Raw genomic sequence first — 16720 nt, 5'->3', positions numbered from 1 at the left:
TTATAAGAGCATTGTTGGCAGTCTATTGTACTTAATTGCAACAAGGCCAGATCTAATGTTCTCAGCAAGCTTACTTTCTAGGTTTATGCAGAATCCTAGCAAGATACATCTAGGCACAGATAAGAGAGTGCTGAGATATGTGCAAGGAACACTAGATTATGGAATCAAGTATGAAATGGGGAAGTCAACTATCCTAATTGGATTTTGTGACAGTGACTGGGGTGGCAGTGAAGATAATAGTAGAAGCACATCGGGCTACACTTTCACCTTTGGTTCAGGGGTGTTTTCGTGGGCCTCTGTGAAACAACAAAGTATTGCACTATCCACAGCCGAGGCGGAATACGTGAGTGCATCAGAAGCAAAGGCTCAAGCTATTTGGCTAAGGTTTATACTCAAAGATTTTGGCGAATTACAGGTTAATGCCACACCACTCTTATGTGACAACACCTCTACAATTGCCATGACCAAAAACCCAATTTTTCATCAAAGAACAAAGCACATCAAGAGAAGGTATAATTTCATCAAAGAAGCATTGCAGGACAATACAATCAAACTAATCTATTGCAGCACAGAAGATCAGATCGCAGACATATTCACAAAAGCACTACCTAAGGAGAGATTCAATTACCTGAGGGGTTTGCTCGGAATGACTCCTAGAAGCAGTTTAGAAAGGAGTGTTGGAAGCTAACTAGCTCCTGGAGTCGAGGGGTCGAAGGCAGCAAAGTGCTCCTGAGCGAAGGGTGTTGTCTGCGTCGAAGAAGGAAGAAGAAGAAATGAAGGGTTGGCCTCCAACGGCTAGTTTTTTGTTTAATTGTGTGAGTGACAAATGTACACTACAGATTAGATCACTTAAATCCCAATGAAGGGCTAGGATTTAATCTGGAGTAGTAAAGTAATTTTAGTGTTTAATATTGTCTAATCACCAACTCTTTTACACAAGTATGGGTAATAGAAATGTACCATACCCTTACATCTTTTTTTCTACTTAATGAAGTAAGGCTGCTGCATTTTCTGCACAACCTTTGAAATTGAAAAACACACTCCAATATCCTCTCAATTCTCTGCTATTCTATCCCTAAGAAACCGATCCAAAACCATAAAAAAATAAACAAAGGTTAACACAAATTAATGACAACCATGTATAATTTGCAGCACCTCCTCCACATATTTCCTGTCCCCGTCAAACACTCATCTTCCTGTAAAATCAACTGGACAACCACTTGCGAATCAGATTCTACAACAAGGGGAAGCAGGTTGGCGATTGTGGTTTGCATCAATCGCCAACTCTAACCCCAACTTCAACGCATATAATTCGATCGCCACAACAGACAAGACTTGGACCAGGCATTGCCACAACCCCTTTTAATTCAGCGCGACGATTAAGATAATAACATGAGTTTAGTTTTCTCTTGATTTTTCCGCTCTCTCTTTCTCTCTATCTTATCTTCATTTTTGTATGTTTCCTTCTTTCTTGTTCTTCTAGATTTTTGCATAATTTCATTTCTGCAGAATGGTTGATTTCGTAGTAATTATTCCAATAGTTATTCTTATTAAAACCTTGATTATTCTTTACCGACTTTGTGAAAATCTTTAATTATGTTTTAAGCATGATTGCTACATGATAAATAAGATTTGATTTGCAAACCATTGTCATTACCGGAAGGACTAGGATTCTCTCCCTTTTTTTTCCATCCCCTTCCATCCCCTTCTATCCCCTCCTCTCACATTCTCTATTTTGTCTTTCTCTTTCTTTAAAAATTAATATAAGATATTGATATGGCTTAACCGTGACCGTTTAAATAAGAAGAAAAGGAAAAAAAGGGGAAAAAAAAGGGAAGATAATCCTACTCCTTTCCAGACCCTAATCACCTTTCGACTTGACAACAAATTATGATTATTTTCCAGCACATGTGCTCATGAACCGACAAAAAGCTAGCGCCTAGCAAGACTTGAAAAGCAAGTCAACCAGCCAAAGTAGTAAAACAATATACCATAGTATCTAGGTTTTTTATTTTTATTTTTTATTTTATATATATATTTATTTTAAAAGGGGACAACTGATAACAAGTTACGGTTATCCATAACTTTCGGGGGTCAGGAAGACTCATAGAGGCATTTCAGTCTCATTCTGATCACAAGTCTGACTTTCACACCAGCAGCAGATTTCGAACCCGAGTACATCAGAAATTCAGACATCAAACGTTGCTGCGTTTATATACTCCAACTTTCAAAAATTCTATGGGATCTTAATTACCAAAATTATATTATAATTAACAATTATGGTTAGGCAAGCTTAACACGTATATGATCTCAATTACCATGCATGCATGCAACATAATCCTGGATCTTAGAGAAAATCTTTGATGGTTGAAAAATGTAAAAAAATTGGAACTTTACGCTTAATCAAAATCGAGTGCTTAATTAGTGGGACATGTATAATTAATAATTTGCATATGCATGGTGTTCAAATTCTAAATAGAAAGCGATTAGCGTGTGGGGTCGTCCAAGGTGCGGATCTTTCAAAACGACGAATGGACGCACGCTCGTGTTTATTCTTTCCTCGCTTCTTTGGTATCAAAATTGAGCAAATGTCAAATGGGCGCACTAAAAAAAGCTAAGGCTAAGCACATACTCTTTCTAGGAAAAGAAACAAGAATTTAAAAAAACAAAAAAAAGCAAAATAATACCGTGAGAAAACGAAACATGCATGCGACTTGACTGGACCTGGAAGAGGTGATTAAACTATGCATGGGACATTTGAAAACTAATTAATTAAAGAGATTCAGATAACTCTTCAAATTAGTGTCGTAATAGGGTAGGTGATGAGTGGTGAAGCTAGGGCAGCAAAAGCTTGTTGCCTGCATGCCTTTTTTCTTTACACAAAGAGTCTATAGAGGAAGTGTTAATTAATTAGGTCATGGAGGAATAGTTTTGATACATTTCATACATATGTGAAACAATCGAAAACCAAATAACAAGTTGTAATGCAACATGAAATGTTCTTTTCTTTTGGGAAGGGAAAATACTCAACAAGACACTGAAATTCAATATTTTGATATTTTTATGTCTTACAAAATTAGCATGCACGCACCAAAAAGTATGAGAACATTTTTGCTCTCCATCATAATTATAGTATATGCTCATCATATACCTAATTATTTGTCACGTATCCTTTCAACTATAATTATAGTTAATTAACTTTTACATTAAATGTTACTTTCCCAATTTTGTAAAAAATTAACCAAGGTTAAGCGAAAGAACACATCATGTACATAACAAATGATTAGGTGTATGGCGAGCATACACCAAAATAGTGGTGAGCAAAAATGCTCCCAAAAAATAGTCAAGGCAAAATCTACATTATATTAATATCAAATTAAGCTAAATCATTCATAATTTTAATTAAAACACAATTTCAAAATATCTCCTGTTGCCTTAGCTATAAAAACTCATATACCACTATATTATTTTCACAAAACAACAATGTTCACTACCCAAACAAAAAAAAAAAAACACAAAACATTTCCATACGAAAATATTTTGTCGGACCAAATACTGCTTCGTCATCTCCAATTTTGCTCAACAAAATTTTTTTAGGTAAAATTAGTCGCTCAAATGTTTGCCGATGAAATAAAAGCATTCGCCTGTTAAAAAATCATCGAATTTGATGACCAGGTCAATTCACTATGTGGTTTTACTCTCAAATTCTCAATTACCGTCCTTAAAAGAAAAGATCAAGATCAAAGGTCTTATAGTTGTCAAATCATGGTGATATGTTTGTAAACGTCAAAGAATTTTGTCCCATTACTTAATCTCCTAAAATTTGTTTTTGATGATTTTTGGCATATGCGATATCAGAGTATATATACAAACAAGTTTGATGGTTGATTGTTGAAACTAGTTTCGTAGAATGCGTATCCAGTTAAAACAATTGATTCAACAAACACGTAGAGCTTATCCTATACTTCCATTAAGTAGAACGTAAGATTTTGTGATATTCACTAGTGTATTCTTCAAGGGTTGAGGAGTGTAGTTTAAAAAATCATCAAAACCAGGGCTAAACTAACTGTTAAATTGTGATTTTTTGTTTGTAATCTTCTAAGGATTCCATCCCACTACGTAATCCCTTAGTTTTTTTTTGTGTGACTTTTGGTGTATGCGATCTTGGAGTATAGACAAACAAGTTTGTTGATTGGATTGTTGAAATTAGTTTTGCAAACTATGAAAATCATCGAAAGAATTAAATATTGCCAATAATGTCCCTCACCTTTACTCGACGAAATGTCGTAGTTTGCCACACGAAATATAAACCCTAAACCCTAAAATACACTTTTGCACAACGAAACCCTAATAGTTTGTTGTGCAAAGAATGCCATATTACACGCCAAGTGTTTTTCTTGGCACGAAAACGTTACCCAACGAAGTACACTTTGTGTGACGAAAACATTGACCGTTTTTACCTGATAAACATTTAAATTCCGTGAGATAAAGAATATTTGCCTGACGAATTAAATGTTGTTCGTCCGAAAAAATATTGTCGGTCGAATAATAATTTCTGGCAGTGATTATAGCCCGTGGAATTGAGCACAAAAATCCAAAGGACTAAGATTTTCTAGATGTCTAAAGTGCAAGTCAACCAGAAGATGGAATATGTGGTTTATATGTCTTTGGCCTTATTCAGAAAGCCAATGTGCTACTGCTTTTGTCTGTAAATAATTGACTTTGGTGTACATATAATGCCCTGGCCATGGCTCCCTCATAAACCTTTGAATAAAAATTAAAAAAAAATAAAACGAGCCAAGCCACACGTATACAAAATCCACTACACGGCATAAGATTTTTGTTGGGGGCCGACATGATTTTGCTTAATCAACAGCATAATTAAATGCGATTAGCATTAATCCCAACTAACTAGCTACAAATATGGTTCTCATTATGAATAAGTGTCAATAGTATAATGAAAATGAATATTACATCATAATTTTTTTTACATACGATAGTGCCATTTGTGATAAAAACTCATAAAACTCGTGGGTCTCATTTATGTGCCACATCAACATATAATAGAACTTTTGACAAAATTGTGATAGAAGGACCACATTAATTTGTGACACCTATTTTCGAAGATTACATTGATCCATTTTCAATTTCTGCGCTTGGGACAACTTTAGGGACCATTTGTGATAAAAACACTAAAATAAATATATAGTATTTACAAGAGAGGATAATAAATGCTTGGAGTTGTGGGCTAATTAAATTGTTTGAGGCAATTGATTTGATTGAGTTCCTTCTTTAATGATTTAAGGAAGTAGTCCAACTATTAACAGTTATATTGTGATGTGGTCTCAAAATATGGTTAAGTAGATGCTCTCTCTATTATCATCCCAGGTCAATATAGACGGATTGAGAATTTTTGAACAATAAATGCAAAGAATGGATTGGGATTTTGGAGAACAAAATTCATGAAGTTATAAAAATTTAGTAATAAGTTAAAGAGACAGAGAAATTTATGAACCTTAATATTGTAGTGGGTTGGGAACTTGGAGGACAAAATATATGAAATTTCAAGAAGGAGAGGAGGAAAAGCTCAAAGCTAAATATTCTTCAGTTGGTAATGTAAAGAATATTTTTTGATATAAGTAAACTAGACTTTAAGTTTTAATTTTAAGAGATATTGATTTATTTATAAAAGAAGATGCTAAATTTAGGTTTAGGATGAGTGTTGTTGGGCTTGAAAAGAAAAGAAACCTCTTATTTTAACTATTGGTGAATAGAATTTAAGAGTTTTGTATAAACTAAAAGAAATATAATACTAAGTTTACCCAAAAAAAACGTATAATACTAATTATTTGGAAAGGCTGAAAGAGTGAGGGTATGCCTAAGCCTATGCTGGCCTCATAGTGCTTACGCCTCTGATAGTTTAATGGGTTAAATATTTAGTTGTTAAGGAGGAGGGGATTCAATGTGTGTCAAACCCCTCACAAGAGTGCAGTGGTGGATCCAGGATTCGAATCTTTGGGGGTCTAAGGATTAAAAGGTTTAAGTTTTTTAGACAAAAAATGAGCACGAAGTTTGCAAAATATTTTCAATTTATTTACTGAGGCATTTCATCGAACACTGGGTGAACGTGTTCTTGTGAATCATACCATGACGCGCACATTTCAATAGTTAACTATACGTGCAAAAATAATCTGATGAGTGATATTGAGAGAATTTGTTGAGTGTTATCGAAACAACATGTTGAAAGATGCCTGACATGTATTTTGTCAAACACTTAGTAGGTATAAAAGGACTCGTACAAAATATTCGGAGAATCCTCAGAAGATCTTTACATATATTTCCCGACTCTAGGTGGTCCTGGAACCACCTTGATCCCCTTGTGCATCCACTGATCTACCTTTGTAAGAGTATGTATGCATAATTGCTTTCTATGACCGCAGTAAAGAATCATCAACATTAAATCAGGACTATGAAGAGAAATTGAATGAAATGAAGCTAGAAAAAAGTTATAATTAATTAGAGGAGCTACGATCTTCTCTTTTTCCAACATTAAAAAAAAAAATTAAAAAAAAGAGAGGAAAAAAAAATGGTTTTACCGTGAAAATGACCCAGAAATTATAATCAGTTATAGGAGCTACGATCTTCGTCTTTTCCAAATAAAAAAGGCGAAAATAAAGTGGATTATACCGTGAAAATGACCCGCACATATATATTGCATTGACAAGTCCATGAAAGCCAATACCATCATTGCCCATTGGCTATGAAACGTGGACTGGACCAATAACTAACATTAGTCTTAATCTTACTAATCAAATTTAATATCTTATTAAGTTGAGACAAATCCAAAGGTTCTAATAATTAATCAGTCGTACATGAAACTGCCTTTACCTCACCAATCCTTCATTTTCTTTTTTTCTTAGTTACTTTTTCACATAATATTTTTTAATAAATAATGCTAAGGAGATCAAAATTTTAAATTAAATTTAGTAAATTAAATATTATAATTGTGGATAATTGAATTATTACTTAAATTAAGTGTTGATTAACATTATTTATTTATTTATTTTTGAGTTAACTCGAAGTCTAGCATTATCAAAATGCAATAGTCCAGTTATACCACGGGGCACGGGCTATAAATACATAGGACATGATGCTGCATTAAACCAAGAAACTAGTCCCAAGCTTCTTCTTCTCTCTTTGTTTCTTAGTTATATTGGTTATCAGAAACCCAGTTAGACATCAGTCATGGGTTCATATGATACTGGTGCATGCACTCCCACAAACACTAAAATCTCATTGTCATTATTTTTCCTTCTTGTTGGAGCTTCTGCTCAGTTGTCCTCTACTTTTTATGGAAAATCGTGTCCTAATGCACTGTCCACCATTAAATCGGCGGTGAACTCAGCAGTGTCGAAGGAAGCTCGCATGGGAGCTTCCTTGCTCCGTCTTCATTTCCATGATTGTTTTGTTAACGCAAGTGATCATTTCTACATACTATCGTCCCTTTAAATTTCCGCCTAATGATTTTCACTCATATATATGTCTTATCTTTAACCTGCATGCATGCATGCTCGTGTGTATATATAGATTGTTGTTGGCACACTCTAAAAAATACATTTTGTAGATTCATTCTGCACTCCTTTCAAGTGTATTTTTTTTTCCGCATATTTGTGCATAGTTAGAGTGCGTCAGGCTTTTTTGGAGTCCTATTAACAACAACATATATATAATTGTTCACTTGTAATATGTCATGGATAGTTTAGTATATGCTTAGGTTATGTTGTGACAAAAAAAATTAAGCTTCGCTGACATTTTTCTCTATATATGGAACATATTGGTAAAAACATTTTTGTTATTCCATATATTTTTTAATACAAATTTGATGGAGTTTGTTTTAGAGTTTTTTTCCTACCAAAAAGGAAGTTAATAAATTCTTCAAATATAATTCCGTGAATTCTTTTTTTACCTTGTTGAAGAGGAAAAAAAAAAAAGAAGATAGTTATAAATGAAGGGATGTGATATCCACACACCATTTTTTACTTCTCACACACCCTTCTAATTTTCGGCCGTCGGATCAGATGAATTGAAAAAGATCAACGGACAGAAATTAACAAAGGATGTGTGAGAAGTAAAATAGGATATGTGGATAGTATATCCTAAACAAATTCTCAATCACTCCATTTCCTTTTATTTATTTGAGCTAGGACATTTGTTTCAAAAGGACAATTGGACAGTTTTTTCTTAGTCTTGTAGAAGAGGAAAAAAATGTCGGAAAAGAGTTGTATAATGAAATTGTCTCATTTTTTGTCTGCTGTCTTTATCACCTACAGTTTTAAAGTGGAAGATAAAGTAAGAGAAATACAACCTTTTTTAACACTCGGATCGACGGCCAAAATCTTGGACTTTTTGATTTGTTGTTCGCAAGTTATTTTCTTTTCTATTCCGGTTTTAATTTTTAACCATACAATAATCTGATTTGACTTCTCATTTTCTCATTCTTCACGGACCACGCATTCTACTGAGCTATCTGCCGGAGTGCCAAAAAATAGTTAATATGCATATACAGATTAGGACAAAAAAAGAGTCATGTTTCTCCCAGAAAAAGTTGACAAGTTTGGATAACAAATGTGAATTGTGCATGCAGGGATGTGATGCTTCGGTTCTGCTGGATGACACACCCAATTTCACAGGAGAGAAAACAGCAGGTCCTAATGCTAATTCTTTGAGGGGATTTGATGTAATCAATACAATTAAATCTCAATTGGAAAGTCTCTGCCCCAAAGTGGTCTCTTGTGCTGACATCTTAACCGTTGCTGCTCGGGACTCTATTGTTACAGTAAGTCAAAGACCCTTCTAATAATCAACTATTATTGAGGCTCTGAAAAGAATTATCATGCATTTCTTCAAGTGCAATTTTCCTTTAAATTATTATAAGGAAAGGTTGTTTGATGATTTGTTTACAATGCTAATAACGATTTCTCTATATAGTTAGTGATCGTTAAATCTTAATTTGTGTTGTTTAAACAGTTGGGTGGACCTACATATACAGTGCCATTGGGCAGAAGAGATTCCACCACAGCAAGCCTAAGTGCTGCCAATTCCAACATACCCGCTCCCACATTGAATCTTGCTGGCCTAATTACTGCTTTCTCAAACAAAGGCTTCACTGCCAAGGAGCTAGTTGCCCTCTCAGGTTTGCTCAAAGTTGTATCATCTCTACTTATTATTTAGCGTTAATAATCAAGTCCAATCTCTAATTACTTTGTTTTTTGTTGTTTAATAATTAGGATCTCATACAATTGGGCAAGCTAAGTGCACATCATTCCGGGCACGTCTTTACAACGAAACAAACATAGACAATTCATTCGCAACATCATTGAAATCAAGTTGTCCAACTAGGGGAGGCGATAACAATCTCTCCCCACTCGATGTCACAAGTCCAACATCTTTTGACAATGCTTATTTCAGGAATTTGGTGAGCCAAAAGGGCCTATTGCACTCTGACCAACAGCTCTTTAGTGGTGGGTCTACAGACTCTCAGGTGAACGCTTACGTGAGCAATCCTGCAACCTTCAGAGCAGACTTTGCAAATGCTATCAAAAAGATGGGAAACCTTAGCCCTCTCACGGGCTCTAGGGGTCAGATTAGGACCGATTGTAGAAAAGTCAACTAAGTTCTAGAACCAGGGAGCTGGCTTGTTTATTTCCAAGTGTCTATTTTGGATTGTTTGCTTTTTATGACGTGGTGTTTTTGTAGATGAATTAATTCCATTAATAAAAGCATTTTTCTTGATTTTTTCATCACGTGAAGAGGGAGAATGGAGTTGAGATGCTGTAAATGCTATTACAGCTTGTTTTTGTTATAGCAAGTGTGTAACATCAGGAAGGGTTGAGATGCTGTAATGCTTGTTTTTATTATAGTTAGTATGCAACATTAAATATGATTGTGTCAATTAAAAGTAGAGAGAACGTGGGAATGAGATTTTTTACTTATACATAACTGTATAATTTGGGGAGCAAATATATTCTTCTTAGAGGGATGTATTCAATTAGGATTTTGAGAGAGTTTCAGGGAATTTAAATCTACGGAATTTGAGAGAGTTTGCGAGAAAAAAAGAAATGAATTCCGAGAGATTTTGAGTGAATTAGATTATAACTTACAGATAATTCACATGAATTGTGAGAGAATTCTTTACATGGGGTTAGAGAATTTCAGAGAATTTGATCAACAATTTCCTTCCCTTTACAAGCCAAAATCAGTTTCATCCTACTAATACAAATCGCAATACCAAGTTCACAGGCAAAAAGAAAATACTACAAATTAAAACAAAGGTTGCAAATGAAAAGTGGGTACAAACTAAAAATATAAATATATGATACAAAGTTTAGCCATAAAACATAAATATACCATACGTAATTTTTTTCTATCTTTTATTAATCATACAATGTCGCATGCAATGTTCTAAAAAACGCCCTAGCGGCCGCCTAGGCGCTGGGCGGTGGAGTGCCGCCGGGATTAATGCCAAATCATTCATAAAATCGGGTATGGGTTAGTCGGCCGCCTAGGCGCTATCTAGGTGGTCTAGGAGTTGGTAGACGACTGTCTAGGCGGTGGTAGGCGACTATCTAGGCGGCCTCGTAAGAGCCTTGGCGGTTCTCCTTTCTGTTGCGATCTAACGAGAAGAAAGAGGGCGGACTGGAAATCTCGTCGGAGCCTCGTCGGAGCCGCGTTGATGTTGCTTGATAGTTGGGTTTTTTGGAATTCTTTCGGGTTTTTGGGTTGAAGGTTAGGGGTTTGAAGTAGCTTTTGGAGATGGTGGGAGAGGTCTGATGATGGGAGATATGAGAGAAGAAGAAGCAGCGCCAAAGGCCCAAAAGACAGAGAGGAAGCGATGGAAACAAAGCTGACTACAATAAGAGAGAGAGACAGAGTGAGAGAGAGAGAGAGAGAATTGTTTACCAAAAAGTAGAGAGGGAGGTGACTACAATAATAGAGAAAACCAAAAAGGACAGAGAGAGTTGACTACAATAATAGAGAAACAAAGCTGATGCGGCAAAAGACATGAGGAGAAAAAGCTGATTTGGTTATTTTAATTAGTTGATGGAAACGAGGAGTCTTATAATATAAGAAAGATGTCTGATGCGGCAGAAGACATGAGGAGAAAAAGAAAAGAAAGTGTGGGGTGGGTTGGGCCGGCCCATTTTATATGCTTACAATCTTATTAACTTTTAAACGATGGATTGACTACAAATTTATTCAATTGTTGTACTTTGTGTATTCTTCTTCTATTTTTGCATTTTATCATTTTTCTATCATCCATACAAGTATAGTTTTTTTTTTTTTAAAGTGTAATTAAGCACTTATTTACAAGATATTTAATCAATTTATATAAATCCGCCTAGGCCACCTAGGTGCTAGGCCCCTGCCCGCCGCTCGACTAGCACCTAGTGTTTTTTAGAACCTTGGTCACGTGACTGTAAACACATGGGCACAAATACAAATAAATTTTTTTTAAAATATGGGCACAAAAAGAAATTAATATATGAGTACAAATTAAAACTGAAAAGAAAATTAGTACAAATTAAAAAAGGTTTGCAAATTAAAAATAGGTACAAATTAAAAATAAAAATATAAGATAAAAAATTTAGCCATAAATATAAATATACTGATTGTAACATTTTTAACATTAAAGGAATATATTTAAACTAGTATGAATAAATGCACAAGGCTTATAACACGTTGTTGGAGTTGTGCCCTAAAATTTAATTTTGTAATATTAGATATTATATAACTTTATATTAAACTAATTAATAAAAGGGCAAGTTTTTTCATTCATGAGTTTGAATTATGGTGATATATCATACACTATGAATGAATCCGTAGGATTTAAGTAATGGATGCAATGTCCAAAACAGGGTTAGGACAAAAATAATTGTATTATATAATCCCTTAGTTCTTAAATAACGTTCCTAGTTTGAATAGTCAACTGGACATTGACTATACAAAAAGGTCGCTGCATATCGTATTAATGTTAGCATGGTCTCAAACCTTAGAGGCTTAAACAAGTTTACTGAACATCGACACTTAAACAAGTTTATTGAACATCGACCAAGCTTAAACGCACGAATACATACCACATGTCAAACGTTACAAAGCTTCTGGTTGTAGTAGCAAAAAGTTCTCAGACTTGAAGCATCATAAGTATCTTATATTTATAGATATGAACTTTGATTTCACACTAAACCCTCACTGCTTTGCAGGGCCCGATAATATGATATTCGGGTTCATATATATGAGTATGGAGATACATGAATACGCAATAAGAAATCCATCGCCTTTCAGTAATTGTTCAATAGAATGAGATATCATTCGAAGCCACTTGAAGATCTATCTTAGGAATCTCTGCACATAGTACTTGTTGGTCAAGCTATACGTAAGAACTGCTTCAAGATTACATAAGAACTGCTTCAAAATGATATGCATCATGGTGATCAAGATATCTACATGTGATTTGTTAACATCAATCTAGCTGGTGTATATATATTGTATGGCACCTTAACCATTTATATAGGTCAAATAACTAGGCCCATATCATGTTCACAAAGATATGACCCGAATATTTTTTTCATTGAAAGGTAAATAATTATAGTGATTATCATAAATCAAGTGTTCGATTTCCTCCAATGCAGTAGATAAAAATTAGGAGCACCTCACTCTCTCCACAATATCCATAAACAAGGTCTTTGCTTTGTGTTAATTTTATATAGAGGTATTTGTTGATTTGTCCCCTAAACTTGTATGTACCTGCCAATTTTTCTTTTGAACTTTAATTTTAGCTGATTACCCCTTTGAATTTTTTTAATTAATTAGTCAATTTCTCCCTTGAACTTTAATTTTAGCCGATTCCCTCCCTAACTTTGATAAATAGTCAATTTCCCCTTGCATTCAATTTTAAAAACTTTTATTTAATTTTTCATCCATCTAATTTTTCATCATTTTTGCCTCCATACAGTTATCATGTGTTGTTTTCATGATCAAGATGGATGGAAAACTGGATGTAAATTTTTAAAATCTAACGCCAGGAGGAACTTGGCTATTTATAAAGTTCAGGGGGTAATTGGTTAAAATTAAAGTTCAAGGGGGAAATTGGCTTATTATAAAAGTTCAAGGGAGGTAATCGGCTAAAATTAAAGTTCAGGGGAAAAATTGGCAGCTCCATACAAGTTCAAGGGGCAAATCAACAAATAAACCTTTTATATATCTTACCCCACTATCTATATATGATACAAGGGCGGAACTGTATAAGGCAAGATTGGGATGCCCTCTATCACAGGGCAGGGATTGGGAAAGATAAATATCAGTCTAATTTTTAGACCTCCCACCCCATTTCTCATATAAACCAAGCTTACCAAACAAAAAATAGCCCACCGCGCTCTAGTGACTCTTAAAATGGAACCCCAGTCAACAACTTTAATAGCTCTTTTTTGTTCTTTGTAATGAAAAACAACTCCCTTAGCTAATCACATTCGAGTTTCCTGCTTCTTAAGAAGAAATAAATTAACTTTACTTCGATGTTCATATGTAAACGACTCTATAAATTCATGGTTCTGCCCTTAATACGATTGTTTGCCCAAAAGTACATGGCCAAAGGGCAAAAACAGTTGTGCATGTGGAGTCGAGATGCAGTTGGAGTCATTTGTGTCTAAAATATTCCATTCAACGAATGGCCCGCGCACATGGAGCACCAGTGTACATGCAATTAGTCGTCATTTTCTTCAGCACAAGAGCTGCCGACAAATTAATTAGACAAACAAAGAAAGATTGAAAATATATTGATCAAGTTGCAGTCGATATGTCTGGTTGGTGGTTTCAAATTCTTTCCTTTTACTTCCTGTTTAGGTTCTTCAGTAACATCCTCTTCATTGAATAATATGCCAAGAATAAAATCTCTGTGTACACTCATTTGGTGTACCCAGCACTCACTATTTCTTTGTCCTTTGATCTTCTTGGTACACTTTTAAAACGACACGTATATTCATACCCCATGCTTGGAACTGTGTCACGTAGTCCCACATCTTGTGCTGAATAATGATTATTTCATGGCTTAATTTAAAAAGTGCATTTTCACAAGTAAAATGCTTGGAACTTGAAACTATTTTTGTTAGGGTTTTAATACGGTATAATATATGTCAATTATCTTCTGTATTTGTTCAATGTGGGAAGCCCTTGCAGATTCAAGATGAAAATCAACAACGACATGGGAGCTCGTTGAAATACCACTGGGTAAAAAACTTGTAGGGGTGCTTATGGGTTTATACAATGAAATATAATTCTGATGGATCAATCGAAAAATACAAAGTGAGACTTGTGTGAAGGGATACACTTATAGGTATGAAATTGATTACGTCGAGACATTTTCTCCAATAGCAAAATTCAACACCGTTAGAGTTCTCATGTCATTGGCAACAAATCTCAACTGGTTATTGGACTAATTCGATGTGAAGAATGTATTTCTGCATAGAGAATTAACTAAAAAAGTGTACATGAAGCTCCCACCTGGTTTGAGTAGGCTAGCCAAATATCAAAATAAAGTGTGTAGATTGAAGAAACCATTGTATGGTCTCAAACAATCACCGAGATCTTTGTTTCAACAATGAATGAAGTCTATGAGAGCCTTTGGTTACAAACAAATAAAATCTGATCATACTTTGTTCCTAAAGAAAAGAAATGTAAGATTACGGTATTCATTTTCTATGTAGATGATATGGTAATGACTAGTGATGATCTTAAGAAGCGACAAGCATTGTAAAGTTACTTGTCACACGAATTCGAGATGAAAGATCTTCGTCCACTGAAGTATTTCTTGGGTGTTGAAGTTGCCCGTTCGAAGAATGATATCTTTCTGTCATAGAGGAAATATGTTCTTGATTTGTTACATAAGACTGGAATGTCAGCCTGTAAACATGTCACGCCCCGATCCAGACATACATCCAGGATCAATGCACAACATCATCAAGTACCCGTATATCTAACATACCCCGCCTTCGGGATATGAACAAAGCACAACTCAAGATTCGAATTGCGTAGTAAATTTTTGTTTACTCTATTGCTGCATCTGACCTCTTTGTTAAACTATCTGCGTACCCTCTGATGGGATTAAACCATTCGTAGTTCAACACTCACCACACTCCAACTTTTTGTCACAAAACGTTCTAGTAGAAAGGCATAACATTCCACAAATAATTGTTGGAACTCGACAAGCATGAATTATTAGATTCAGGGCTCTATTGTGAACCCACATGACAACCAAGATTTTCATTTCATCAATCATATAAATCATTAGGTTTTCAACACAATACCGCAATTCACATCATGTAACATATCAAAGAACCTAGGAAACACAATACCATTCTCTAGCCATATTAATTAATTAACTAATCTGACCATAATAATAACAATTATATCCATACCTTATAATTTCATACTTTATGAAATCATAATTGAATTGCTGGAAATCCCGAAGAAGTCACCCAGACGTCCAAGGGCTTTTCAATTCAATTCACAAGATTCTCAAAACCATTGTTCACAAATACACTAAAAACTAAGGCTAGAGTGACACAGTTCGGCCGAAGCCTACAATAAGTAACCAAGTAGGTTGTAACACCCCAATGCGGATTAACCAGGCAGAGTAACTCCTACACATGCTGATAGGCAGTGATCACACAATGCGGATCAACCAGGCGTGATCACCCCTAAACTACATATGGCCATACTTAGGTAACGAGGATCGCCCAATGCAGATTAACCAGGCGGAACCATCCATGTACCACTGCTACATGGTGCAGTCACATCTTCACACAACATACATCAACATAAATAAAATTACAATTACTAGCGTACACACTATCGATTCCACAAAACAAACGAATATTGAATCACATACTATAACCTACGTCAATTCATTATGAATCACAATTTCAAATATACATAATACTAATTCCTCTTAACTACCCAATATCTAGTCACCCAAACATATGAATTCTACAGAATATTTCTAACAAGGTTCCATCTCATATTTTCAAACTAGCAATCATACATCTCATTTATTTTAACAAGAAATTAAATACACACACATATATATATATATATATATATATATATATATCACAATAATGCATCTCATACATGTAAATCGAGGTATATATTAACTGGGATAGCCCATTAACCAATATAGCCCCACTAGACTCTACTTAGTCTCTAGTAGTTGCAATTTTTGAACTTAAGAACAGTTACTAATATTTTGATCAAAGTCAACCCTAGTAATTCAATTAGGAAGATCCGCCCGTAGGATTTTTTATCTGTAAATTTCTGGAGTCCTTAAATAATACATATGATAACATATTAACATTCAGTGACGATCTAACAGTCGAATCTTTGTTTGCTACATGAGTCAAGTGGTGGACCCTAATGGAACTAGGTTCAAATGACGGAATTTTATCGAATGGATGTCAAATATCAAATCAAAATATCAAATTTAGCCTAGAAAGACAAAGTTGGCCCACTGGCCATATGCCGCCGCATGCAAAAATTATCGAATTTTATAGAATTGTAGAACACAACAAGGGGAATAACTTTCATACCTGGGCCGAAGTCCAATTTGGCCAGAAAATACTTGAAATTGCCCTCAATCCATCTAAAACCTAGAAATGGTGAGCTTCAA

At 34.8% G+C, this 16720-nt stretch overlaps 1 protein-coding gene across 1 annotated transcript; it reads left to right on the top strand.

Annotated features, from left to right (window-relative positions):
• The first annotated feature begins 7165 nt into the window (after positions 1-7165).
• LOC137745945 (cationic peroxidase 1) lies at positions 7166-9792 on the top strand. Its single transcript, XM_068485978.2, has 4 exons — positions 7166-7473; positions 8645-8836; positions 9028-9193; positions 9288-9792. The coding sequence occupies exons 1-4, from the start codon at positions 7246-7248 to the stop codon at positions 9671-9673; spliced, it is 972 nt and encodes a 323-aa protein (XP_068342079.2). The 5' UTR covers positions 7166-7245; the 3' UTR covers positions 9674-9792.
• The last annotated feature ends 6928 nt before the right edge of the window (positions 9793-16720 follow it).

This window comes from Pyrus communis, chromosome 12 (genome assembly GCF_041283825.1).
Source record: "Pyrus communis isolate YQ-2024b chromosome 12, ASM4128382v1, whole genome shotgun sequence".
Taxonomy (NCBI): Eukaryota; Viridiplantae; Streptophyta; class Magnoliopsida; order Rosales; family Rosaceae; genus Pyrus; species Pyrus communis.
This window is presented reverse-complemented; position numbering and strand designations above follow the sequence as displayed.